Source organism: Ovis aries, chromosome 9 (genome assembly GCF_016772045.2).
Source record: "Ovis aries strain OAR_USU_Benz2616 breed Rambouillet chromosome 9, ARS-UI_Ramb_v3.0, whole genome shotgun sequence".
NCBI lineage: Eukaryota > Metazoa > Chordata > Mammalia > Artiodactyla > Bovidae > Ovis > Ovis aries.
This window is the reverse complement of record NC_056062.1, coordinates 71,772,805-71,800,134: the sequence shown is the minus strand read 5'-3', so window position 1 is coordinate 71,800,134 and position 27,330 is coordinate 71,772,805. Positions and strand designations below refer to the sequence as shown.

General features: G+C 40.1%; 1 protein-coding gene across 1 annotated transcript in view; it reads left to right on the top strand.

Moving 5' to 3' along the window:
• The window catches only part of ZFPM2 (zinc finger protein, FOG family member 2), a 523,557-nt gene extending 496,492 nt beyond the window's left edge, over positions 1–27,065 (top strand). The window contains exons 6-8 of the mRNA XM_027973106.3: positions 16,183–16,389; positions 20,244–20,468; positions 23,546–27,065. Of these exons, the coding sequence (XP_027828907.1) occupies positions 16,183–16,389; positions 20,244–20,468; positions 23,546–26,037 (2,924 nt within the window). The 3' untranslated portion in view covers positions 26,038–27,065. The remainder of the gene's footprint in view (positions 1–16,182; positions 16,390–20,243; positions 20,469–23,545) is intronic.
• Positions 27,066–27,330: the final 265 nt, after the last annotated feature.

Below are 27,330 nucleotides of genomic sequence, written 5' to 3'. Positions count from 1 at the left end.
AAAAAAAAGGCAAAACAAAGCAGTATAATGGAAATGGACAAGCTGAAAAAGGAATAGAGCGGTTCGTTCCCAGCCTGGTGCTGGGGGCTTTCATCAAGAAACTGCGATGGACATTGCACAGAGCTTTGGAAGGAGGAAAGAAAGAAATTAAAAACAGCTTCCCGTGATGAACTTGTATAATTTATTCCTCTGCAAAGCAGTAGGCACAATGTTTCATTTTCTTTCCCCTCTGCTTTTTTTTTTTTCTCCTCCACCTAATTTCTGAGCATTCCCAGGCTAGGCAAGAATGAAAATTAAGCCTCCCCAACACAGGAGTCGTAATGAAAGTGCGGTACGCGCTCAGATTATTCATAAACTTGCAAGTTGTGTATTTTGGTGGAGATTTCCTCCCTTCTGCTCCTGATTGCTGATGAAGAATGGTGTTTTAATAGGCAGATGGTAAAGACAATTACAGTTAGGGGCTCAGCTGGGAGTTACATCAGTTTATTGCAAATTATTAGTTGATAAATGCTTTTGTTTACAAGCAGAGTCTTAAGCAGCTTTGTAATCAGTTTATCAACAGCAGGTGGAATCTTGACAGATTGCCTTTGGGGTGTAATGTCACCTGTGGGCTAGTTGTTTAAAATCTTGATGGTCAGGCAGCCAGACAGTCTGATAGCTACCTCATGGCACCATGGCAAGCTCCTGCAAAATCAGGGCACAGTCCACCTTAGACTAGAGCACAAAGCCCAGGGATGCTGAAAAGAGTCCATGAGCAAATCTTTTCCTGTTGAAATCCCATAAAAACATCACACCTCTTTGCCTAAAACCTCAAATAGGATACCTGAGTTTCATGACCTTCAATATGTAAGTTCAGATTTTCTAGGCAGCGCTGTGTACTAAGTTGCTTCAGTCCTGTCTGACTCTTTGTGACCCTATGGACTGTAGCCTGCCAGGCTTCTCTGTCCATGGGATTCTCTGGACAAGAATACTGGAGTGGGCTGCCATGCCCTCCTCCAGGGGATCTTCTCAACCCAGGAATCAAACCCACGTCTCTTCCGTTTCCTGCATTGGCAGGTGGGTTCTTCACCACTAGCACCACCTGGGAAGCCCCCAAGGCAACGCTGAGTGCCTTCTTATTAACTAAGCAAAACTTTCTGCACCTACACACTTCAGCAGAAACCTGGAACCGATCACAGAAACACTGTTTACTTTTCTGAAAGGGACTTCCTGTGCTTCTTCAAAGGGAAAGGTAAGTAAGTATTTCAGTGGGCAACATTTTCTTACAGAAAAAAAAAAAATAGAAGTTCTGTTGGGAGAATACACACCATGAGCCAAAAGACCTGGTGGGGATCTATTACAAGTTCGGGCCAGGGAATGCGCTCTGATAGGAGGGTAGTTTAGGAAACACACTTGTTTAACCAGGCTTGCTTTGATTTCATTGACTATAAAATGGGATGATAGTATTTCCTATTTGTCACACAGATAATCCCTCTCGATTAATGAGGGTGTTTATGTTTCTTTATTCTGAGTTCTGTCAAACCAATGTTATCTGTTGAATTTATGCTAAATAATACAGCATATAATATTTTAAAATGACAATTCACAGATGACGTTCTTAAGCCCACTTCCAAAATACTTGCTGAAAGAGGGTGCTTTCAATGTAGCATTTTTGCATAATGCATTGTTGTTGTTATTAAGTCACTAGGTCATGGCTGACTCTTTTGTGACCCCAGGGACTATAGCCCGCCAGGCTCTTCTGTCCATGGGATTTCCCAGGCAAGGATATTGGAGTGTGTTGCCGTTTCTTTCTTCAGGGGATCTTCCTGACTCAAGGATCGAACCTACATCTCCTGCATTGGCAGGCAGATTCTTTACCGCTGAGCCACCGGGGAAGCCTGCAATAACGCATTACCAATACAGTATTTACTCGTTTGTTTGCATTGTTGTAAGGACACGGTTTATAAAACTGAGATGTTCAAAGATATATCCTTGGAAAGAGTCACTTGATTTAAGCCAATGAACAAACTCATGTCTATCTAATTTACTCTCACACTAACAAAGTAAATTTGGGGCTTAATTGAAACAAAACTACTCCAGTATTCTTGCCTGGAGAATCCCATGGACAGAGAAGCCTGGTGGGCTATAGTCCATGGGGTAGCAAAGAGTCGGACATGACTGAAGCAGCTTGCACAGCACAAAATCGTCATTTTTGTTCGTACCGACTATTAATTTGTATGTTTTTATTTCCTGATTGACAAGCAAAACTTATCAAGCTAATTGGAGACTAGCTCCTGAAGTCAGAATCAGGTTTCATAGCTGGAATTAAATATTTCATATCTTCTAAAATATTGACATAATCCAGGAAAGTCTTTGGAAATATGACTCCAGCTGATAAATTTTAAATCATATATAACATATGTGTAAAAGCAAAAATCTTTCTTCTCAATCTCAGAAATACTGTTAAGTACGTCTATTCATTTATCTCCCTGCCTTCTTCTTTCTAATTGTATCTGAGATTCTCAATTAAGATCCCAAAATCACAGAATAGAGTAAATCTTACTTAAACTGACCATATAACTCAGTAAATTTTGTAAGTTTAATGTTGGGTTGACACAAGCCTACTTAAAAATATTTGGGAGAAAAGCAGAGTGTGAAGTTTTATTCTCACGTCAACATTCAGTACATGGTATTCCGTTCCCAACTTGCCAGTTCTTAAGCAATTAAATGTTCTATTGACATCACAGGAAAGGCTGAAGAATGAAAAGCCTTGCTATCTTAAATTGTAAATTGTGTTTTAATATAAAGCTCATAAAAAGTTGGTTTCTTTGTTTTCTATAATCAAGTTAATGAAGGGTGAATCGTGCATTTGGCAAGTGATTCTGCCATGTGTCCATCCCTCTTGGTTGCAAAAGGCAAAGAAGAATTAAAAACGAAATCCCTTCTCTTCTTTGGCACCCCCCAAACCAAAGGCACACTCTAGAGTTGCTGGTCAACTCTGATTTTTTTCCTCCTCTCAGGAACTGCTAGGATGTTCTATAAAAAGATGTCGGGAAAGCCAGCATGGGAAAGTTAAATGCCCCAAAACGCCCTGCATTGCCTATAAGTACAAATGAAAAATGTTAAAGATTATTTAAAAACAGGAAAGACCTTTTGCAAAATGCTTTTGATTTATTGCTGTGTATGATTCAGATCTTTATCAATTTTCCTCACTCTATTTTATTCAAAAACTATTGTAGACGATGACTTGGCATGTTGCTGCATACGGAAAAAAGGCATTAATCAACTCTAAATAAACAAGTGCAGAGATCTATCTAACAACTATGAAGTAGTTAATGCATTTTAAAGCAATTTTATTCTAGAAAGGAGGTCTAAAAAGTGGTGCTTAATTATCTGGACTCCTCTGTGCTGGGCTCCCTTTTGATTGTATTAATGAAGCAGCTGGCCCATTGTTTCCCTTTAATTCCTCTATTGTTTTAAGAATATGTCACAGCTCTTTATTCTTTTATCAGGTGCTGTGCAGGAGGACCCACACAATACCTCATATTCCTACTGTATTTGCCAATGCACAAAGAAACCTCCACAGCGGTTTGCAAAGAAGGGGCACACATAATTTATAAGTTCTGTTCCTTGCACTGCTCCACTGTCAAGAATTTCAACAGTATTGGATTAGAATTCATTATAAAATTGGTATTAAACATCCTGGCTACATATAGATATATGTACTGTGTGAATGTCCCTACCTTGAGATCTAGGTAGTAACACCTGCGATGTTGAAATGGGACAGTTATTTAGCTTTGGAGGAATTATTCTGCCCAATCCCTTCCTAGTTGTGACAAGACTAAATTTCATAAGTGGGCATCATGTTGGATTTTCAAATTATTTAGGTAAAAAAGAAGTTAATGGACAAACAAGTATCCTTGTTTCTTCTGCTTCTACAAACAATGTGTGTGTGTGTGTGTGTGTGTGTGTGTGTGTGTGTGTGTGTGTGTGTGTGTGTTCAACAGCCCATTTATTCCCCCAGAGAATGGATTTATGCTAGTGTGCCTAAGGAGGATCATGGTTTACTCTATGCTGTTGCTGCTAAGTCACTTCAGTCACGTTCAACTCTGTGCGACCCCCTAGACGGCAGCCCACCAGGCTCCTCCATCCATGGGAGGGATTCTCCAGGCAAGAACACTGGAGTGGTTTGCCATTTCCTTCTCCAATTATGAAAGTGAAAAGTCACAGTGAAGTTGCTCAGTCGTGTCCGACTCTTCGCGACCCCATGGACTGCAGCCTACCAGGCTCCTCCGTCCGTGGGATTTTCCAGGCAAGAGTGCTGGAGTGGGGTGCCATCGCCTTCTCCTGGTTTACTCTATAGAGCAATATATAATCTTTCTTAATTGAACTCTGATCACTTGACCACCTTCTTCTTGTATTTCACACACGTGAAGGAAACAGACTTTTAGGTTAATGTGGAAATATCACTGTACATCTTAAGGAATCAAAATGCTGTAGGAATTTAGTATATAATATATTTTATACCAAAGCTATTTTAAAATGCTGGTTCATTTATGTGTAATTACCTTTTCTCTAAATTTCCATGAAAATCACACACACACACACACAAAATCACCCACAGTAAAAAATTTCAAAGGTCTGATTCACATAGACTTTCTTTTTTTACATACATGAGTTTTTCTTCGTCTTTTCCCCTGTCAGATTTTTGGAGACTGTTTCATTGATTTTTTTCCCCTTAGTGTTCCCAGTCCAATAAAGAGAAGTAAACTTTAATGACTTAATGCTGTGTAGTAAAAGTTACCAATTTCAACTTTTAAAATATCCTTAGAAAATCCATTAGAATAAATTAGTATTGAAAACCACTGATTTCCCTGTGTATTGTTAGGTGAGTGTGTGTGGGTTTGGGGTTTTTTTAAGCTCAAAATAAACTTCCAAACTGGCATCTCTATCTAATTGCTTGAGGCTCCTTATCCTTATACATACTGAGGCAGACTAATATTAATACAGAATCTAAATGTGATTTAATTGGTTCAGTTTGCTGTATATTTTCATGCTAAGATTAGGTCCATATCTTGATGAGCCCAGATGTAGTTGTGCTCAAGGTTTACAGCTTCACATTGCTTGCATTTCCTTATTTTTACAAAGCAAGGGTCTATCAATCACACAGATAAATTAGAAAGACACATGTATAGACATAACACATGGAAAAGATTTTTCAGCGTGCTATGTAATTATTAACCTGATTTTTACCATTGTAAGGAAGCATGAATTGCAGATAGCATGGACTAAGTTAAATGCTTTTATACTGGATACATTTTGCTTATACAGAACTCTATAGGTATGGTTGAACAATATAATTGAAGCTTTGTCAGCTCTGTAACCTAGCAACAGATAATACTGTTAGGTTACTGAATTGCTCCTGGTTGACAAGTAGGGAGTATTTTTGTGTTTATCATGTTTGCTAATGATGGGATCCTTTCCAAAAGGCTTGTCTTAATCTTAATTAGAGTTTATCAACAGAGGTCTGCCTGACATTGTGCAGACACTGATTTCATAAATAATAAAAAGTGCAAGTGAAAAATTTGGCAGGATGGGGAGATATTTAAGGCCACCGCTTCTAGGAAGAGGAGCGTGAATTTCCAAAATATAATCGAGTTTGAACTGTGACTTTATTCGTTATTATCAAAACTTGTAGTACACTTCACTGCAGCTTTGACAGCAATTATTAGAAGAATTTATAAGCTTCCTGTTAGGAACCGTATCTGTTTGTACAAGAACTTTGATCATAAACATTACTTAGAACAGCGAGTACATGGTTTTTCAAGAACATCAAGGTCTGGGTAGTTATTACTTTCTATGGAACCTAGAATGTATTTGCCCTTTATTTGTGAAGGGAGTGGTGTGTGGGTGTGGAGACTGGGGAGAGTGACTGCATTGGCAGCACTAGAGGCAAGCAGAGAATCCTAAAATAATCTTTCTATTTGGTAGAATCAAGGAGGGTATCAGCTGCTTTAGTGCCTGATGTCATTTGATAAAGACTTCATGGCCAGGCAGTAGGAATTTGATTTTTTTTTTTTTTTTTGCTCTGGTTTGCATAATATGATCTTTCAGTTTTTTTTTTCTTTGCAATGTTATTAATCATTTCTAATAATAAGTTACACAGCTTCCAAATAATAAAGAGTTAAACATTGTAAAGCTGAATACAATTCACAAATTAACTGAATTCCTAACTGGTTTATGCAGTTGAAGGGTGATACAAAGTCATTACCTTCTTTATCCACTTTTCTACACCTTTTCACTCATCATGCCCATATTTTTCAAATATTATTCAAAGCTATTTTCAGTTGTCATTTTCTGAGTTTCAGAGTAGACATCTCTCTATTGAACTGTTTGAACAAGTCTATGAAATATTTGATTATCAAGAGAGACTTTTTTGTTCCTAGAGTTCCACTCTTTCTACTCTGTACAAACTGCGAATAGTTTACCCTTATGCCAGTGATCCTTAACTCTAGAAGCATAGGAAGCCTTTCAGGGAGCTTCTGAAAAATAATGAAGCCCGGACCTCACTCTTGGTGATTCTGATTTGATTGATCTAGGGCAGGACCCAGGAACCAGTGTTGATGAAGAGTTCCCAGGTGAATGTACTGTGCAGTCATGGTTATAAAGAATTTTGATGCCTTTTAGTATCCAACTCAACTTGCGCAAATGCTATATCCATATTTAATAGGTGTGAAATATTTACACTAGCACTCAGCAAATAGTAAGTACTAAGTGTAAGCTCTTTGTTATGATAGAAGATAACCTGGCATTACTTCCACATCACAGAAATGAACATTATTCTCCATATTGTGGTTATACATTTTAAAGCTATGTCTTGCTGCTGCTGCTGCTGCTAAGTCACTTCAGTCGTATCTGACTCTGTGCAACCCCATAGACAGCAGCCCACCAGGCTCCCCCGTCCCTGGGATTCTCCAGGCAAGAACACTGAAGTGGGTTGCCATTTCCTTCTCCAATGCATGAAAGTGAAAAGTGAAAGTGAAGTCACTCAGTCGTGTCCGACTCTTAGCAACGCCATGGACTGCAGCCCACCAGGCTCCTCCGTCCATGGGATTTTCCAGGCAAGAGTACTAGAGTGGGGTGCCATTGCCTTCACCGTGTAAATCTTCTTGACGTGCATGCTAAGTCACTTCAGTCGTGTCCGACTCTTTGTGACCCCATGGACTATAGCCCACTGGGCTCCTCTGTCCCTGGGGTTCTCCAGGCAAGAATACTGGAGTGGTTTGCTGTGCCCTCCTCCAAGAGATCTTCCCGATCCAGGGACTGAACCTGTGTCTCATGTCTGCCACATCACCAGGCGAGTTTTTTTTACCACTCACGCCACCTGATAAGGGCATGAACTATCTTATTTCTGATTCAGAGACATATCAGTGATTCTGAATAGTCAAGGTAAGGTACAAGGTAGTTACTTAGTGAACATCAGATAGCACTGTGACTTGTGACACCTAGCATTTCATCCAGAATCTAGAGCCCAGCTGCCTTGTTCAAAATCCCATCTCCCATATCTCCTTTTCTTCCACATCCCGTCTAGCTGTGTGCTCTTCAACAGCTTATGTAAAATTCCAGCTTCATGATCCCACAGGAAAATGGGGATAAACAAAAGTCACCTTACTGCTTTCTCGGGAGAAATTAAGATAATGGATGCAAAGCACAGTGTCAGTGCAGAACACATAGTAACCACTTAATATATGTGTGATTATCCCTATTATTAGCACTTTGGTCGCAGAAGCATAAAAAGTTGCTCACAACTTGATGATAATAATCTAGGGGTACCTAGCTAAAGACTGTCATGTTATAGATATAGCTAAAGGGCTTCTACAAGACCACACAATAACTAATAAAGTCAGGACTAGAACTAAATTTTCTCACCCACAAGTCAAGCACTCTTCCTAGTTCATTTTTGTGCTGAGGACAAATAAATTTTCACTGATTTTGGGTGCAAGCAATACCTCATTATTAGCATATAACCCCTTAGACCAGGATCATTTATTCTTGAATTACTGTGAAAAGAAAGTTGTAAAAATTTTATCAAGTAAACATATATGATATTTCCATACATGCACCCAACTTACAGTCATGCTGAGTTGCTCAATTGTGTCCAACTCTTTGTAATCCCATGGATAGTAGCCCGCCAGGCTCCTCTGTCCATGGGATTATCCCAGTAAGAATGCTGGAATGGGTTGTCATTTCCTCCTCCAGGAGATCTTCCGGACCCAGGGATCCAACCTGTATCTCCTGTGGCTCCTGAATTGGCAGGCAGAATCTTTACCACTGAGCCACCGGGGAAGCCCAACACTTTTACATAATTTTATTGGTGTTTATATCAATATACCATTCATGTAGATTAGTATGTAGAAAATCCCCTTGGTTTAAATCTGGAGACATTAAACATACCACCGCATTTGAAAGCTACAGAAAACATCTGTTTAGATTCCTTAAATTTCACATCCGTAGAAAGTTGACAGGAACACTAAACACAGACAGAAACACAAATCAACAAAGTCACCAGGAGCTGAAACACTCAGAAGTTTCAGATCTAACAAGCATCTAAAGTTCATTCAAATGAAAATAGTTAATGTGGTCAAAGAAAGTAAACTGCATCTCAGTAGAAACTTCATTCTGCTAGTCTTAGCTGTCAGTTGCTGCCGCTCAGTTGTGTCCAACTCTTTGTGACCCTATGGACCTTAACCCTCCAGGCCCCTCTGTCCATTCGATTCCCCAGACAAGAATACGGGAGTGGGTAGCCATGCCCTCTTCCAGGGGATCTTCCTGACCCAGAGATCGAACCCAGGCCTCTCGTGTCTCCTGCATTGTCAAGCAAATCCTTTACCACTGTGCCACCAGTAGTTAAAGCAGCTTCATTAGGAAAGCCGAAGGAAGAAGGCCTCATTCTTGTTTGGCCTTTGCTGTTGTTGTTGTTCAGTTGCTAAGTCATGTCTGACTCTATGCGACCCCATGAACTATGGCCATGCCAGGCTCCACTGTCCTTCACTGTCTCCCAGAGTTTGCTCAAATTCATGTCCATTGAATTGGTGATGCTATTTAACCATCTCATCCTCTGCTACCCCCTTCTCCTTTTGCCTTCAACCTTTCCCAGAATCAGGATCTTTTCCAGTGAGTCGGCTCTTCACATCAGGTGGCCAAAGTATTGGAGTTTCAGCTGCAGATGTTGGTTTGATCTCCTTGCTGTCCAAGGGACTCTGCCCATTAAACAATAGTTTCTCACTCCTGCTGCCTTAGCCCCTGGCAACCACCATCCTACTTTCTGTCTCTGTCTTTGCATACCCTGAGTACCTCATATCAGTGGAATCATGCAGTATTTGTCCTTTGGGGGCTGTCTTATTTTATTTATAACAAGGTCTTCAAGGCTCATCTGTGTTGTAGCATTGTCAGCTTTTTAAAGGCTGAATAATATTCCACTGTATGTATATATTACATTTTGCTTATCCGTTCTTCTGTCAGTGGTCCGTGGGTTGCTTCCATGTTTTAGATATTTTTAATAATGCTGCTTTGAACATGGGTGTGCAAATATCTCTTTGAGACTCGGTGTTCAGTTCTTTTGAGTATATACCCAGAAGTATAAATGCTGGATCATAGGTAATTTTATTTTTAATTTTTTGAGGAACTGTCATACTCTTTTCCAGGGTGGTTCTCCCATTTTAAACCCCCATCACTAATGCACAAGGGTTCTAATTTCTGTACATCCTTGCCAGGGCTTGTTTTCTGGTGGTTTTGTTTGTTTGTTTGGGGGTTTTGGTTTGTTTTCTTTGTGTGTTCTTGTTTATGTTTTGGTAGTGGTGGTCTCATTTTAAAACCAAATGTAATGCCCTGTGATTTGTTTTCACTGAACATGAGGGCAATCAGTAAAGACATCAAAAAACCTAAATATCAACATGATTTATCATTTTCATGCACTTAGATTGTTTCCTAATCAAGATGAATACTACTGCCCTCCATTGAATTGTAAATGAGAGTTGGCTGTATTTACCCTAGCTCTAAAAACAGTAGGGTAGGAAACTGGTTCTCCTGTCTCCTCGGCCCCATGTAGATTGCTAGAAATTATGTTAGTTTCTAACTGCTCAAGATATGGTATGTGATCCATAAATGATGCAGCCTTAATCTTTTTTTCTGAAATGAGTTAGTTTTCTCCCATGGAGCACAGACACATGTACTCACTGAATTCATAGGTTTGTGTTTTCTTTCCTGTGAGATTTCTTTTCTTGGACTTAGCAGGGCAGTGAGAAATGAGAAAAACAGACCCACCCAAACCAAACCAAACCAAACCAAAAGTAATAATGGTTAACAATTACATAGCACTGGCTTCCCTGGTAGCTCAGAGGTTAAAGTGTCTGCCTCCAATGCGGGAGACCCAGGTTCGATCCTTGGGTTGGGAAGATCCCCTGGAGAAGGAAATGGCAATCTACTCCAGTATTCTTGCCTGGAGAATCCCATGGATGGAGAAGCGTAGTAGGTTACAGTCCACGGGGTCGCAAAGAGTCGGACACAACTGAGCAACTTCACCTTACTGAAAAGCTTTGACCAACCTATACAGTATATTAAAAAGCAGAGACATTACTTTGCCAACAAAAGTCCTTTTAGTCAGAGCTATGGTTTTTCCAGTAGTCATGTATGGATGTGAGAGTTGGACTATAAAGAAAGCTGAGCACCGAAGAATAGATGCTTTTGAACTGTGGTGTTGGAGAAGACTCTTGAGAGTCCTTTGGACTGCAAGGATATCCAACCAATCCATCCTAAAGGACATCAGTCCTGGGTGTTCATCAGAAGGACTGATGCTGAAACTGAAACTCCAATACTTTGGCCACCTGATGTGAAGAACTGACTCTTTGGAAAAGACCCTGATACTGGGAAAGATTGAAGGTGGGAGGAGAAGGTGATGACAGAGGATGAGATGGTTGGATGCCATGGCTGACCCAATGAACATGAGTTTGAGTAAGCTCTGGGAGTTGGTGATGGACAGGGAAGCCTGGCTGCAGTCCATGGGGTCACAAAGAATCAGATACGACTGAGCGACTTAACTAAACTGAACTGATGGCAGGTGCTGTTCTTAAGCTTCCACCTGTAGTACCTTATTTAATCCTCATGAAAATACCTTGAGTTCAGTATTATTATCATCATTTCCATTTTTAATTTTGAGGAAACTGATAGAATGCTTAGGTGACAAGTTTAAAGTCACAGAGTTAGCAAGTGGCAGAGCCAAGACTTGCACACCAGGAGTCTGGTCCCAGTGTCCATACTTCCTCCAGATGGGATTATATCTTCACTAGTAGTCACACTTAGAATATTTTATTTGAATCAATAAAACTGTGTTACCGTACTTGGGATATCTCTCCATATAAGTGGCTTCCTCAAGTTGTATGCTCTAAACTCATCATCTAAAAAATTTGTCCAAGCTCTTTCCAAGAACCAACCCTTGACTTTTGTGACACTATTTTTTTGGTTCCCCCTCACCTTTCCAAATATATGTTTTCTGTGTCTTTAAATGATTGCATCTCTTCTACCCACATCTTAAATGTTTAGATTCTCCAAGTTTCAATCTTCATTCTTTTTCTTTTCATGTATATTACCACACCAATTCAAAGAACACCCATAGTTATTTAGAATGTGTTGATGAATTCCAATTTTTTTCTTTTCCTCTAGCCTTATTCTTCCCGTAGGTCCAGTTGCCTCCTAGATACATCCGCCAAAAAGCTACTCAGGTACCTCAAACTCTACCATTTCAAAGCCAAATTTCATTTCCATCCATACACATACACACATACATACAACATAGACGCACACACGTGCACACTTGGGCTATGGAGGTGGATGGACAGAAATCTAAATCACGATTCTGCAAAGGGAAATAGCTTTGAGAAAGTGAATTAACCTCTCCAAGCTTCAATTTTTTCAGCTCTTAAATGAGGATACTATCATTCACCTCAGAATACTCAATAGGATTAAAATAGATGAGAAATACATCAACTACCTAGTCTGTCAGGCCCAAAGAAACGATTCCTAATTCATACCAGTGGTATGTTATTGTCTACATAATACTACTTGTTAGTATACCAGCTTTACTATGTTGCTAATGGGATTACCATCATCCGGTTTCCCAAACGAGAAACGTCTGTGTCATTTTCAACAGTTTCCTTTTTCTTGTCCATCTCACGAAATCACCCCAGTCCTCTCTCAGCCATGTCTCTGGAAACTGGCCCTTTTCTACCTCACAATTTACACTTTTACAGCTGAACTAAGTACAACAGGCTCCTAATAGCCTTGAGGTAACATTTCCTACCCCTTCAGTTTATTCTCCCCATGACCCTCAGATCTATATTCTGAGGGGGAAAAGCTCAGGTCAAAACTTTGTTCATTCATTCACTGAAAAAAAAAAAAGTGCACACCATCTCCCCACCATGAGCTAGACACAACTGTTTTTAGTTACATCAAAACTGTCTCACCCTCTTCTAAATTTTTTGTGGGCGGAAGCCCAAGCCCTGATTTGTAATGTTTCCAATTCGGACAGCAAATGCTACAGCTCTCACGGGGGATAGTATCAAGTTACCAACTTGACATCAACAGCACACAAAACTCCTGACAGTTAAACATCCCACCCTGTGATCCAGAACAGGCTGGTTCCGGCACCCCACTTCCCGTAATCCACCTGTTTCCTCCCTCAGGCTCCAAGCTCCAGGTTTGCCAGCCCCTGAGCACTTTTCACTTTCATGCATTGGAGAAGGAAATGGCAACCCACTCCAGTGTTCTTGCCTGGAGAATCCCAGGGACGGCGGTGCCTGGTGGGCTGCCGTCCATGGGGTCGCACAGAGTCGGACACGACTGAAGCGACTTAGCAGCAGCAGCAGAGGCTCTTCCATAACCCTGCCCTCACACCCATGTACCTTTCTCTGCCAGTAATGATGCCAGGTCCCCCCAACACACTTCAGCTAGTTTACCTCCATTTTTCTTGAGTTAATAAAAAAAAAGAAAGAAAGAAAAAAGTCATCTTGGGTGCCTTGCCTTTCCCCCAAGAAGTCTCAGCTACTCACCTATCTCACATTTTCTTTAGCACTAGGGCATGACACCAGCACGTACTATTATAATTCGTTTATATGTGTACGTTCAGTTTGTATGTAAGTTGTGTGTGAAGCCAAAGCACCCGGCCTGGCACACAGTGGGGAGTTCAGTGATTACTGAACTGAATGATTCATTTGAAAGACTAAATCCTAAAACAGCTGACTTTCTCATCAAACCTGCAAAGTACATTCTCAGTCCACTTTAGCCTTTTAAAATGACATGCTCTGATGAAACCATAATATAAAATGGTAAAGACAATAAAATATGAAACATTACTGAACATGTCCAAAAACAGGTATTACCGCTGCCAGGCTGCCTAATAATGTAGAAAAATGATTTTTTGTTTATTTTTTTGGAGAAGTTTTTCTACATGTTTCTTTATTCTTTTTTTTTTTTTAATTGGAAGATAATTGCTTTACAATGTCGTGTTGGTTCCTGCTGTCCAACTATGTGAATCAGCTATAGGTATGCATATAGCTCCTCCCTCTTGCACTTAATAATTTGTGAATTTTGTTTTATTTTATTTTATTGGCTGGATCTTTTGAGTTCAAAGTTTGAGCAAAAGTATTCGGAGTCATCTTGCTATGGAGCTCACTGCTGTGATAAACATAAGCTGAGTGCTGCCTTCTCTAAACTATTGATTTCTCCTGGGTACCTGAATTCACAAGTTTTCCTTTGTAAAACATAGCCATAGCTAGATTTACCAACAATATAAATTTATCAAAAATGGGAAACTATTACCAGTAATATAAGTTATGCAGTTCAACGCTGAAATCCCGTGACTCCAAAAGACCAGGCTAAGAGGCTGAACTGCAGTGCCTGCCTCTGCCCTCCCCACCTCTCTATTACACGGACTCACCTAATAAGCGGTTTCCCAGAGGAAAGATAAGGTGCAGATGATTACCTTGTCTAGAGCCATGAATAGTTGGGATCTGTATGCACATCAGAGAAGGCAGAGCAGCCAAATGCAGAAGCCTCCCAGGTGAAAAAGGTGTCACCAGCAGAAACAGCACCGACTTAGGGCTTTCCACTAATTCCAGCATCGAATTTCACGATGATGCCATTTAGCTTCTGCATTTGTAAATCAATCAATCAATACCAAAGTGAATCTGTTTTACAACTTTGGCAAATTTGTATTCTTTCAGATATGTTAGAGCCAGAGTGGAAAAAAAAAAAAAAAGTGGTTGTTTTCTAGTCCTTTATTAAATGTGTGTTTTCCTTGGAAATTTTCACATACATTTGAGGTCGGTAATTTTAGCTTTATTTTTTCACAAATATACTGTCACAAATGGTGTCTTGTTTGCTTGCCTTTAACATTTAATCAGCTGCTTTAATTAGCTGTCCCAGGTCTCTCTAAAATGATGTCCTGAATCTTCTAGTCAACTGTGCCGTATCATATGCTGTTGTTATCTTTTCCACCCGATTTTTACCACAAGTTGTTTAAAAACTATGATCTCTTTGAGGGTGGAAAAAATGAAGTGCAGTTGAAAAGGCAGTTACTCTGAAAGATAAACAGAGCAATATTACTTATCAGAATGGATACAATTTTTGCTTGCTTAATGAGTACAATATATAGCCTTGCAATATATACACAATGGGAAAAAAAGCTTTATAACATATCAACTGTGCCATATTATTTCAGGCATAACTGTATAGGATACGTATCTAGGCCTGAGAGTGTAGATAACAAAATATAAGTGCTTTGCCTGTCTAAACATGTTAAATAAATGAGCATTTGCTATCGCATTCCAATACATTAGAAGATGTACTTGCATAGTTAATTTTCTTTTTAATGCACCACACGTGATCATTTGAAGTGCCGAGCCAGAGTCTATCTTAGTGTTTGAAGAAAGGGTTCTTTTCATTTAAACAAATCTTTATTTAAATAAGCCTTTTTGAAAAGGATCTTTGGTGTATCTTCTTTTCAGGAAGTTCAGTCAGGGTAAAGGGAGATAAAGAAGCTGTATTATAAGAAATATTATAAAAATAAAGATCACTCAGCATCCGCCCCTCCGAAAAAAAAAAATGGAAGCAGACTTATGCAGAGAACAAAACTAACTGGAATTTCATTTAAACTTTCTAAATTTTAGGAACTTTGTTTACTTGCTTTGTAGTTTTAGGTATCATACACACACACACACACACACACACACACACACACACACACACACACACACACACATATATATCCAGTATCAGTATCTGATATATCAGTGTCTGGGAAAGAGAGAAAAAGAGGAGTAAGGTATAGGGAAAGTAACTTCAAAGGCTCACTTGGAATACATTTTGTGGTCGGATCCCTACCATGCTTGCTCTTAGGCAGTATATACCATGTAATAGCACGGTTCATGATTAAGTCAAGCACCAGAAGGCAAAAAGTTGTCAACGTTTTGACAAAACTCTGTACAGATTATGTCTATACTTGGTCCCTAGTCTTCTCCTACTGTTGATCACTGAACAGTACATTTAATGCAAGAAATATAATTTTCCACACAGGAAGTATGAAAATTCATAAAAGGAAACCTCACTAAAATGGAGTAAGGAAGTCAGATGCAAGAGCTGACAAGTACCACTTAACTTCAATATAGAGCCCAGCAGGAAGAGATGGACTTTGTATCTCCATCAGGAAGAGAGCATTTCTTGTCACCTGACAACAGCTGAGCCAATGAAAGTCTGTGAAAGCAGCTCAGCCAATGAAAAAGCCACTATATTTCAAACTTCCAGTTTCCAATGGACTTTTGGTTTATCATAGCTCTGCAACTTCCCCTTCTCTATAAAAAGTTTCCTCTCTTTTGTTTTACCAGACTCTCATGTGGTTTGCCATAGTTGCCTGTCCCGAATTGGAGTTCTTTGCTGTTATAAACCCATGTCGCTGGTAAAATAACTGGCTGTTTTATTGTTTTAAGTGAACAAAGGGACAAGGAGGGCAGCTGCTGTCTTGATCCAACACTCCACCCAGCAGAAACTGATGTGAAAAACACGAGAAGGTGCGATTGACATCAATCCAATGGACAGCAGGCTGGAGCATTCTATGTCAATTCTATCTTTCTCTTCCTTTTTGTCTCTTAATAGGGGGTCAGCTTTGGTGCACGACTACGAAGGCCATCTCTGAGGGTGAAGAGCTAATTGCCTTTGTGGTGGATTTTGACTCAAGGCTACAAGCTGCCAGTCAGATGACTCTTACAGAAGGGATGTACCCGGCGCGCCTGCTGGACTCAATTCAGCTGCTTCCTCAGCAAGCTGCCATGGCTTCTATTTTGCCCACAGCTATTGTCAATAGTAAGTGTTGAGTGCAATAGCCCAGTACAATAGCTTTGTAGTGGTGATGGGTATTTATGGGAGAGAAAAAAATAATATCTACTGACAGGCAACCAGGGACAGAGTTTTCCTCCAGTGCTGTGATTTTATTTGATCTTCTCTCCAACTTTAACTCTGTGTGTGTGTGTGTGGGTGTGTGTGTGTGATCACTTCTCATGGGAATATAAAAAGAGCTTAAATTCATTCATTTCACGTTGGATTCCTGAATGTCACAAACGAAAATCTGATATTCTATACTAAGCAATGTTCAAGGCTATTTAGCTACAAGAAGCCCAACATCTTTCACTGATGCTTCTACGGTAGAATAATTTTGGTATTAAGAGCCAGAGAGTTAAAACATAAGAAAAAGGAAACAGAATCAAATTTGATTAGATATACTGCTGCTGCTGCTGCTAAGTCGCTTCAGTCGTGTCCAACTCTGTGCAACCCCATAGACGGCAGCCCACCAGGCTACCCTGTCCCTGGGATTCTCCAGGCAAGAACACTGGAGTGGGTTGCCATTTCCTTCTACAATGCATGAAAGTGAAAAGCAAAAGTCCTCAGGCTCCTCCGTCCATGGGATTTTCCAGGCAGGAGTACTGGGGTGGGTTGCCATTGCCGACTCTGGATTAGATATACTAATGAAAGGGAAATGTAGGCTAGATAAATCAAGACACCATCTAATATAAAAAATTAAAAAGAGGAAGAAAAATACTTCTTAGAGTACTTTATATGCAACATTTTAAAATATGCCCTGGAAAATCTGTCTTTGTGATTATATTTTGTTAAAAGGACTTTTGAACTTAGTTTATATTTCTTGAACACATAGTGACACCTGATATGACATAAAATCAATGATTCAGGAGTCCCAAGATCTGAGTTCTAGAGTCCACTCTGCTTTTATCTGTCTCTGAGAGAAAACATGAGTACCAGTTACATCTTAAGAGGAGAACAGAAGCTGAAGCCAGTAGGCAAGTGAAATATTGCCTTGAGTCAAAAATGTCATTGAAAATGCCTGAGACTTTGAATAATGCAGAAAATTCTAGAGACTACAGCCATGTCTCAATATTTTATATATATATATATATATATATATATATACACAACAGTAATTATGTTCTTGCTGTAACTGCATCCTCCAGAATAAAGAACTTCTCATGTGTATCTGGAATTATTCTGCAGGCAACCACTGGATTCAGTGCACCCAACCCAAGCCAGTATTTTTAGATTTCCTTAGTATAAATGTAGTTATCTTCTTTACTGGACCTTTACTTTGGATAGTGAGGAAGCTGATGTAACTTGAATTTGAGACCAGATGATTTTGTTACCAGGTATCCTGTACATACATACTAAATCATTTTAGTTGTGTCTGACCCTTTGCAACCCTATGAACTGGAGCCCACCAGGCTCCTCTGTCCATGGGGGTTCTTTAGGCAAGAATACTGGAGTGGGTTGCCATGCCTTCCTCCAGGGGATCTTCCTGACTCAGGGACTGAACCTGTGTCTCCTGTGGCTTGGGCAGTACAAATGGATTCTTTACTGCTGAGTCACCGGGGAAGCCCACCAGGTATCCTAGGGGCACCTTATATTATTGTGATGCTTCAGTGTAAGAATGTTCATTCTAATTATATTTGAGATTATGCTTTTTTTGCTTTCTGTAGCAAGATAACTGTTAATCTCAAATAAATCAACATGAATGCATACAGGCTTTTGTTCTCATTCTTCAATTAGCTAATCAGTTAAAGTCATCCTTCATAAATAGCCACTTTATTAAATATTGTGGCCCTATGAAGTGTAAATGTAACTAACTTGGGTGGGAAGGGTTAAATAATAAACAGTAGCCAGGTGTAATTTTGTAGTTAGATTGTATTTGGAAATTCTGTATTGTTACCTACCTATTCCTTACTTCTCGTTCACTAGAATTTGGTCCTTAATTTTCTCCTTATCTCCTTCAACAGGATCTCTTGAGCTGTCTCCTTCACTATCATGGTTTTCCACCACCCACTATACATTGGCAGTTTATAAATCACAAGTCCAGCTGTGTCTGGCAAGTTTCAGACCTCTGTTGCCATCTTTGCAATGTTCATCTCTCTTTCTCACAGAAATATCCACTTGCACGCATCTAATGTGACCATGTACCCCAGTGTGGCTGGATTTGTCCCCTCTGATCCATGCCCCCTTTCACTATAAAGGTGCCAAGTTTACACAATACAGTATCAGATTTGGTCACTATATATGCGCTAGCCTGAATCCATCACCCAGCTGCCTTCTATTCCCTGTAGAGATGAATGAACCATCACTTAACACAGAAATGCTAACAAGAAGCCTAGGCACCAAGGACAAACCTTACCCTCCAAACTAGTGGTCATCACTTCCAGTCAGTTCTACTTCCTCAATATAATTTTTCTTCTCTCTCTCCCTCTTGTCATTGAGGTATTATGAAAGAGTGTCTACACCAGGGTTTTCCAATCTCAGTTCACCCACTTACATGATCATGGCAAGTTACTCAACCTCACATTCTTTACCTATTAACAAATGAGGGTGAAAACACACACAGAAATTTTCCATGAATGAATCCATGAGAAATACATATCATACCTATTATAGCATAACCTAACAAATACTATGTGGCCATTAGTTACAATTCAAACTGTAACATAGTTCACTTAGATTATTTCAATTATCATAAAAGTCTTCCTTCCAATGTTGCTACCTTCAAATTCTGCTCCACAGTTAGCATTATATCATAGCAGTTTCTGTCAGTCTGTTATTTAAAATAATTCAATAACTTTCCATACTCATTGAGATAGAAACCAGAACTTTAAAAGCCCTACAGTGGGGAATTCCCTGGCGGTTCAGTGGTCAGGACTCCTGCCGAGGGCACAGGTTCAACCCCTGGTCAGGGAACTAAGATCCTTCATGACATGCAGTGAGGCCCCCAAAATAAAAGTCTCCATTGTCTTTGGTAGTCTGTCCCTGCCTTCTGCAGCCTCATCTCTTCCAGCTCTTTGCCTGAGATTACAGAATAGCCTCTCAGCCTCCACCCAGTCCCTCGTAGGCTCCCATGAATGATCCCTTGACTACAAGAAGACAATCCCCTTCTCCACCTGACTAGATTAATTTCATCCTTCACAATGTAGCTAAGGCATGTCATCATCTCCCCTCTAAATCCTTCTCTCACCTCATCCTCCCTCCAGTTGTCTCCCAGACTTGTATCTCTTTTCCATGCCCCAAAACACCCCTCAGATACCTCTATCAGAGCAGTCATCACATTCTTATATAGTGATCTAACCACCTGTTAACCAGCCCCAAGTGATCTAAGCTCCTTAAGAACAGCTGTTTTGTCTCTCATTTTGTTTTACAGCCAACTTAGCATAAATCAGGCACTTAGGAGGGACTCTGTAATTAATTTATTAAATGAATAAATGATGTCAGGAGTTGACATCAAGGCTAACTTCACTGCAGCAGCTATTAGATTCTTTACCTTTTAATCAAGCAGATAAAACATTTCATACTGCTATTTTCTAAACGCCTACTTTTCTAAACCATAAATACAATATAAACAATTTAAGATCAACCTCTTGTGCTTTATTTTGGGAGTCTCCTACAGTCCCAGTTTCTAAAGAGTCTGTGGAAAGGTAAATTGCATTTAATGTAACATTCCTTTATAAGCTCAGTCCTGTACGGTGGAACAACACCAATACTTTACTAGCCACTGTCTGATTACCTAATTCAGACCCAGAAAGCAGACTCAAAAAAACTGAACCAAATGCTGTTTACCCACGAATGGCTCTAAGTGGGCAGCAGCTAACGTGTCCCTGTGTTTCTGCTTGCAGAGGATATATTCCCTTGCAAGTCCTGTGGCATCTGGTATCGCAGTGAGCGGAATCTGCAAGCCCATCTGATGTACTATTGCAGTGGAAGGCAAAGAGAAGCTGCACCAGTGTCAGAGGAAAATGAGGACACTGCTCCTCAGATTTCCAGCCTGTGTCCCTTCCCACAATGCACCAAGAGCTTTTCAAATGCCCGAGCTCTAGAAATGCACCTGAACTCACACAGTGGTAAGTACCTCCCTTGTTTCTTCTGCTCCAAGACACCCTGTTCTTTCTCTACATACATACATATGTACGTTCATACATGTTGTGCGTACATACATTCATACATCTCTTCCTGCCTATAAAATCAAAATTAAACTTGCTGAACCAGACAGTTATTACCTTTTGTCATGTACAATCAGTATATCCTGTTCAAAGGACTTGGGTCTGAATTCTTTTCTAATGACTTACAGTGCTCAGCTTATAGGCCAAAGCCCTCTATAGTCTTTTTCCAACTAAAGTCAAATAGCATCAGTCTTGGAAATCGCAGTACCCTTTGTATATTGTCATCAATATTCATTCATTTCTGTGCCAGGTGATCTTTGCAAACTTACCATGTTCTCTTTCCCACACAGCAGGGACTAAATAGTAGGTACATAAAAATATTTTTATTTTTACATATTTTACATAAAAAGTAAAATTGCTTTTTCCATAAAATTCCAATGGAATTTCCAAAAATTCCATTATTGCTGAATGGAAATTAAGCTTTTATTTTGAAAGATCCAATTAAAATCCCACTTGAGAGACATTAACTTTTAAATATGGATCTGTAAAAGGTTCCTGTGTGCATGATAACAACACAGTTGAATTTTTGACATAAAAACACTTTAAGTGCTATGTTTTAAAACTTTTTAGGAAAAGTTAGCCTGAAAAACAAGTCTTCTCTTTTTAAAGCCTTCCCTTAACAGCAAGGTGGCAACTGTTCCCATGTTTTTTTAATTAACTTTTATTAGAGTATCTATGCTTTACAATATTGTGTGTCTGCTCAGCTGTATGTATACATATATCCCCTATTTTTCACTATTCCCATTTATTTTGGAATTGTATGCCCAGTTATCACCAGTATCATCTCATAGTATTCTAATTCCTATATTTTAAAAATAATTGAAGTGAACCAAATGTACATAATTACATTGATTTTAGGTATTTTTTTTGAATATTCTTGGATAGGGCAAACCAAGTTTTGGGAATCACAGTTCTTCAGCACCTAGAATACAAAAATTAGACACCCCAGGGTGACTTCCTTCGCTGTTTTTGCTTGGGTTGAATAATTAAAAACTAAAATAGGTGCTCAGTTAAAAAAAAAAAAAAACAACTAACTTCAATCTACAATACTCTAGTACTGTGCAAGCTTTTGTCTTTGTACCCATAAAAATAGGCAATTTTCTTTTTACTCATTCTCTACCTTTTCCCTGCAAATAAGCTGTCTTTATGTAGGTGATAAACCAGGGGAAGCAGAAACAGGCTGGTTGTCTCACACAGTGAGTGTAAAGTCATACACAAAACAAAAATAAGAGATAGAGAGATTTTTCCAGCTCAATAGAAAAATGAGTCCTGGATTAGCTAAGGAGAAAAGGAGAAAAATAAAAGAAGTCTTCTTTTATTAGGACTGGGTGTTGTTGCCATATTTTCATTTTATGAATATAGAAGGTATTTCTCATTTTAGTCTAGAGTGCAGAGAAGCTGAAGCAAGCCTGACTTAACCATATGACAACAAATGGGACAGGAATTGGCCTTAGTGGATAAAAGTATCTAGCTCCCAATTCCAATTCATAGGGGAGTGGTTCCCCCCGCAGCCCCCCCCCAAGTAATTCTTTAGACACCAACTGGGCCTTCTGCAATTCAACTCCACTCAATTCTGACACTACCAAGAGATAGCACTGGATTCCACAGATTAAGGGGTCAGTTCTACAAGAGGGACCCCCCTCACTCTTATCCCAATTCAGACCAGTCTGCTGTGCTCCTGACCAACTAGCTGTAAATCAGAGATTGCCACAGCACCCCCTTGGTTTGATTGATTTGCTAGGCTGATTCACAGAACTCAGATAACATATAACTTGCTAGATTACTAGTTTATTTTAAAAGGATATAAGTCAGGAACAGCCAGATGGATGAGATGAATAGGGCCAGGTTTGGGAATGGACAAGGAGGCTTCATTACATAGGCATGATTGATTAAGTTATTGGCCATTGGCAATTGAACTAAATCTCCAGCCCTTCTTCCCAGAAGTGGAAGGCAGTGTAAGTTCCAACCCTTTACTCACAGGGTTGGTTCTTCTGGCAACCAGTCTCCATCCTTAGGTTACCTGAGTGCTTTACAAAAGTCACCTCATTAACATAACAAAGACATATTTATCACAAGAAATTCCAACAGTTTTAGAAGTCTTGAGCCAGGAACCAAGGATAAAGACCAGATGCATAAAAGAAATATTTTCCTCATCTGAGTGACCAAATATACATTTCCTGTAAATCACAATATTGCACTGAGACTTACCCACCAGTCAGTGGTGATATTCAAAATATTTAATAACTGACCAGAAACAGGCCATAATCAATCAGCACAAATGTCAGTCCGAAATGACTATATTAGTATACTAATATAGTTGAACATACTAGTAAATATCAGCTGAATATCAGCCCTGGATAAAGATAACCCACACTAAGCAAAACTATGAAATTCTAAATTTGTACCAAAGATAAATTAGGATGTTATTAATTACTTTACAAAATGATTTCTGTTTGGATTCTGTTGTATAAAGACCTAATTCTAGCACATTAAGTGCACTAAGTTATTTAGTTTACATACAGGTTGTCAAAATCACCTCTAATAAATGCCAGCCTCTTCCTACTGTAGAGCACAGTGGTTTGGTAAGAAGGCTTATTGGATTAAAAATCATAAAATCTGAGGTCTGAGCATGGCTTCATCACTGAATTTATTAGATGATTATTTAGATTGATTACCATAATCAATTCCTTTAGCCTCCTTGAATTTGTTTTCTGACCTGTAAAATTAAAACAGCAATGCCCATCCCACTACAATGTGATAATACTCATGAAAGTGCTTTGGGAAGTATTAACTACAGTTTATTATTATCACATATGGTGAAAGGCATCATAGAAAAAAGTTAATATCACAAACAAGATTCTGCAAGATTTCAGTTCATTTCTGCTGTGTTGAAGACATGAGGTCATTAGTTATGGTTCATATCACCAGCAAACCAAAATGTGTGGTTCTCAGTATTCTGATTTTGTATGTTTCTCCAGGAGTGAAAATGGAAGAATTCCTCCCCCCTGGTGCTAGTCTAAAATGCACCGTCTGTAGCTACACTGCTGATTCTGTGATCAACTTTCACCAACACCTGTTCTCCCATCTCACTCAAGCTGCCTTCCGATGCAATCACTGCCACTTTGGCTTCCAGACTCAGAGGGAGTTATTGCAACACCAGGAGCTCCATGTCCCTGGCAGCAAACTGCCCCGAGAAAGTGACATGGAACACTCTCCAAGTGGAACCGAAGACAGCTTACAGCCAGCCACAGACTTGCTGACCAGAAGCGAACTCCCACAGAGCCAAAAGGCCATGCAGACTAAAGATGCGAGCTCTGACACGGAGCTGGACAAGTGTGAGAAAAAGACTCAGCTCTTTCTCACTAACCAGAGACCCGAAATTCAGCCTACAACCAATAAACAAAGCTTTTCTTACACGAAAATAAAGTCTGAGCCCTCTAGTCCAAGACTCGCCTCATCTCCAGTTCAGCCTAATATTGGGCCTTCTTTCCCCGTGGGACCCTTTCTATCTCAGTTTGCTTTTCCCCAAGATATCACGATGGTCCCTCAAGCTTCAGAGATCTTAGCCAAGATGTCTGAACTGGTACACCGGCGACTGAGGCACGGAAGTAGTAGCTACCCTCCTGTCATTTACAGCCCCTTGATGCCCAAGGGGGCTACCTGTTTTGAGTGCAACATAACCTTCAATAACTTGGATAATTATCTAGTGCACAAAAAACATTACTGCAGCAGCCGATGGCAGCAGATGGCCAAGTCCCCCGAGTTCCCTGGGGTTTCAGAAAAGATGCAGGAGGCTGTGAGTCCCAACACGGGTCAGCCCTCCATCAGTCTTCTCAATCCAGCTGCTCACTCTGCGGATCCCGAGAATCCACTTCTTCAAACACCCTGCATCAATTCTTCCGCCGTTTTAGATTTAATTGGGCCAAACGGGAAGGGCCACGACAAGGACTTTTCCACGCAAGCTAAGAAGCTCTCCACCCCCAATAGCAGTGATGATAAAATTAATGGGAAACCTGTTGATGTCAAAAACCCCAGCGTCCCCTTAGTGGATGGGGAAAGTGACCCAAATAAGACTACCTGTGAAGCTTGCAACATTACTTTCAGCCGGCACGAAACCTACATGGTCCACAAACAGTATTATTGTGCGACGCGCCACGACCCTCCGCTCAAGAGGTCGGCTTCCAACAAAGTGCCTGCCATGCAGAGAACCATGCGCACACGCAAACGCAGGAAGATGTACGAGATGTGCCTGCCTGAACAGGATCAAAGGCCCCAGCTAGTCCAGCAGCGCTTTCTCGACGTAGCCAACCTCAGCAATCCCTGTACCTCCACCCAAGAAGCCACAGAAGGGCTGGGCGAGTGCTACCACCCAAGATGCGATCTCTTTCCCGGAATTGTCTCAAAGCACTTGGAAACCTCCCTGGCCATGAACAAATGTGTCCCGGTTTCTAAATGTGACACTGCTCATTCCAGCGTCTCCTGCCTGGAGATGGACGTCCCCATCGATCTCAGCAAAAAGTGTTTATCCCAGTCTGAGCGGACGACCGCGTCTCCCAAAAGGCTGCTGGACTACCACGAGTGCACCGTGTGCAAGATCAGCTTCAACAAGGTGGAAAACTACCTGGCCCACAAGCAAAATTTCTGCCCGGTCACCGCGCATCAGCGGAACGACCTGGCTCCGCTCGACAGCAAAGTGTTTCCGAATCCAGAAAGCGAACGAAGCAGCCCCGATGTCAGCTATGAAAGAAGCATCATAAAATGTGAGAAAAATGGCAATCTGAAGCAGCCCTCCCCCAATGGAAACTTATTCTCATCCCACTTAGCGACGCTGCAGGGCCTGAAAGTCTTCAGCGAAGCCGCTCAGCTCATCGCGACAAAAGAAGAAAACAAACATTTGTTTCTTCCCCAATGCCTGTACCCTGGAGCAATAAAGAAGGCAAAAGGAGCCGACCAGCTTTCTCCGTACTATGGAATCAAGCCAAGTGATTACATTTCCGGTTCTCTGGCCATCCATAACGCTGACGTGGAGCAAAGCACAAATGCAGAAAATGAATCTCCCAAAAGCCAGGCTTCTTCCAATGGGTGCGCTGTGCCGAAGAAAGATTCCCTGCCCTTGTTGCCCAAAAATCGAGGCATGGTCATCGTGAACGGTGGACTGAAGCAAGAAGAGCGCCCTGCCGCCAACCCCCAGCAAGAGAACATTGCCCAGAACCCTCAGCGTGAAGACGGCCACAAGTCTCCCTCCTGGGTCTCCGAGAACCCCTTAGCCACGAACGAGAACGTCTCCCCAGGCATTGCCTCCGCAGAGGACCAGTTGTCTAGTATAGCAAAAAGTGTGAATGGCTCCACCCAGGCACCCACCAGTGGGAAATACTGCCGGCTCTGTGACATCCAGTTCAACAACCTCTCAAACTTTATAACTCACAAAAAGTTTTATTGCTCATCACATGCCGCAGAACACGTCAAATGAAATCACTAAATCAATGGACATCAGTCACCTTTCGTACCAGTGTTTAGTATGTTGTTCTACCCAGTACAGAAAAAAAAAAAAAAAAGCAAAGCTGTTTGAATTACATCCGGGTGATCAGGAGATAATTCATTATGGCTGAGTTGAAGACTTAAGGTGTAATTTCATTACAGTCCATTAGTAAAGTGTATTATTGGTGCCATTTTCCAAAAAAAAAAAAATTTAATTTATTTTACCAGCAGTATTCATAGCTGTGGTTATGTTATTTTTTATTTAAAAACTTTATATTAAAGTCATTTGTAATGTTATTGTATAGTTATTGTGTAGCACATATGGTTTGCACTGTAAGTAGCTTTTGAAGAAAATAGTCACAAACAATACAGAAAAGCATTTTAGAAATAGCTTCCAAAGCACTTGTGTATCTTGATTTCTTCTTATATGCTGTTGCAGATATGTGTATATGCTAAAATATAACTTGCAAAGATGTTTTAAATACATGTGCTATAAGTTCGCCTTAAGATTTCAATTCTTGGATAATCAGGCTCCATTTGCACTTTATATTTTAGCAGATACAGTCTCTTAGTCACTAGGCTTTGCATTTGTATGTAGCCGTATGTTTCCGTCCATTTTCTTAATCTTAAACATGTATGTTAAATGAAGATGGCAATTTTTTTCTTGTATAGTACTTGTATTTTCTTTCGCTGATGCAGCTCTGTCTCAATTTTTAAACCTTTGCTGTTAAATGCAATACTTTGTAAGAATGAACAAAATTACTGGAAGCAGTATTGTAAGTAATGAAGTAGTATTAATCGGTTTTATCTTTTGAAAGGCACAGTCTAAATCGAAACCCTAAACTCAATGCTGCAAGTATGAATTTAATTCATATATAAGATCTATTTAAATATAAGAGTAGCAATACTGCACCTGGTGATCACAAAGATAATGTTCTACTTCTGATAGAAATAATTTCTCAACAAATGTTGTTACTATGCATGTATATGAATGGAATAAAATTCCAGATTGTTGGAGAAGTTTGGCATACTTTTTTTCTTTAAAATACAAGGGAAGCCCTATATACCTGTTCTTTGTAATATAAGTAGGTTCAAAACAGTACTGGATAAATGTAGTTACATGATGACAAATCAGTAAGGGGAGAGGTTGTCCTTTTTATGCACCTACTTAATATAACCTATTATATTAAAATGAACTGGAGACTCCAGGCTCTGGAACTAGAAAAGTTCTTCATTATAAACACATATAAGAAGCACTGTTTTTGTGTTCTCTACCCCTCCACCC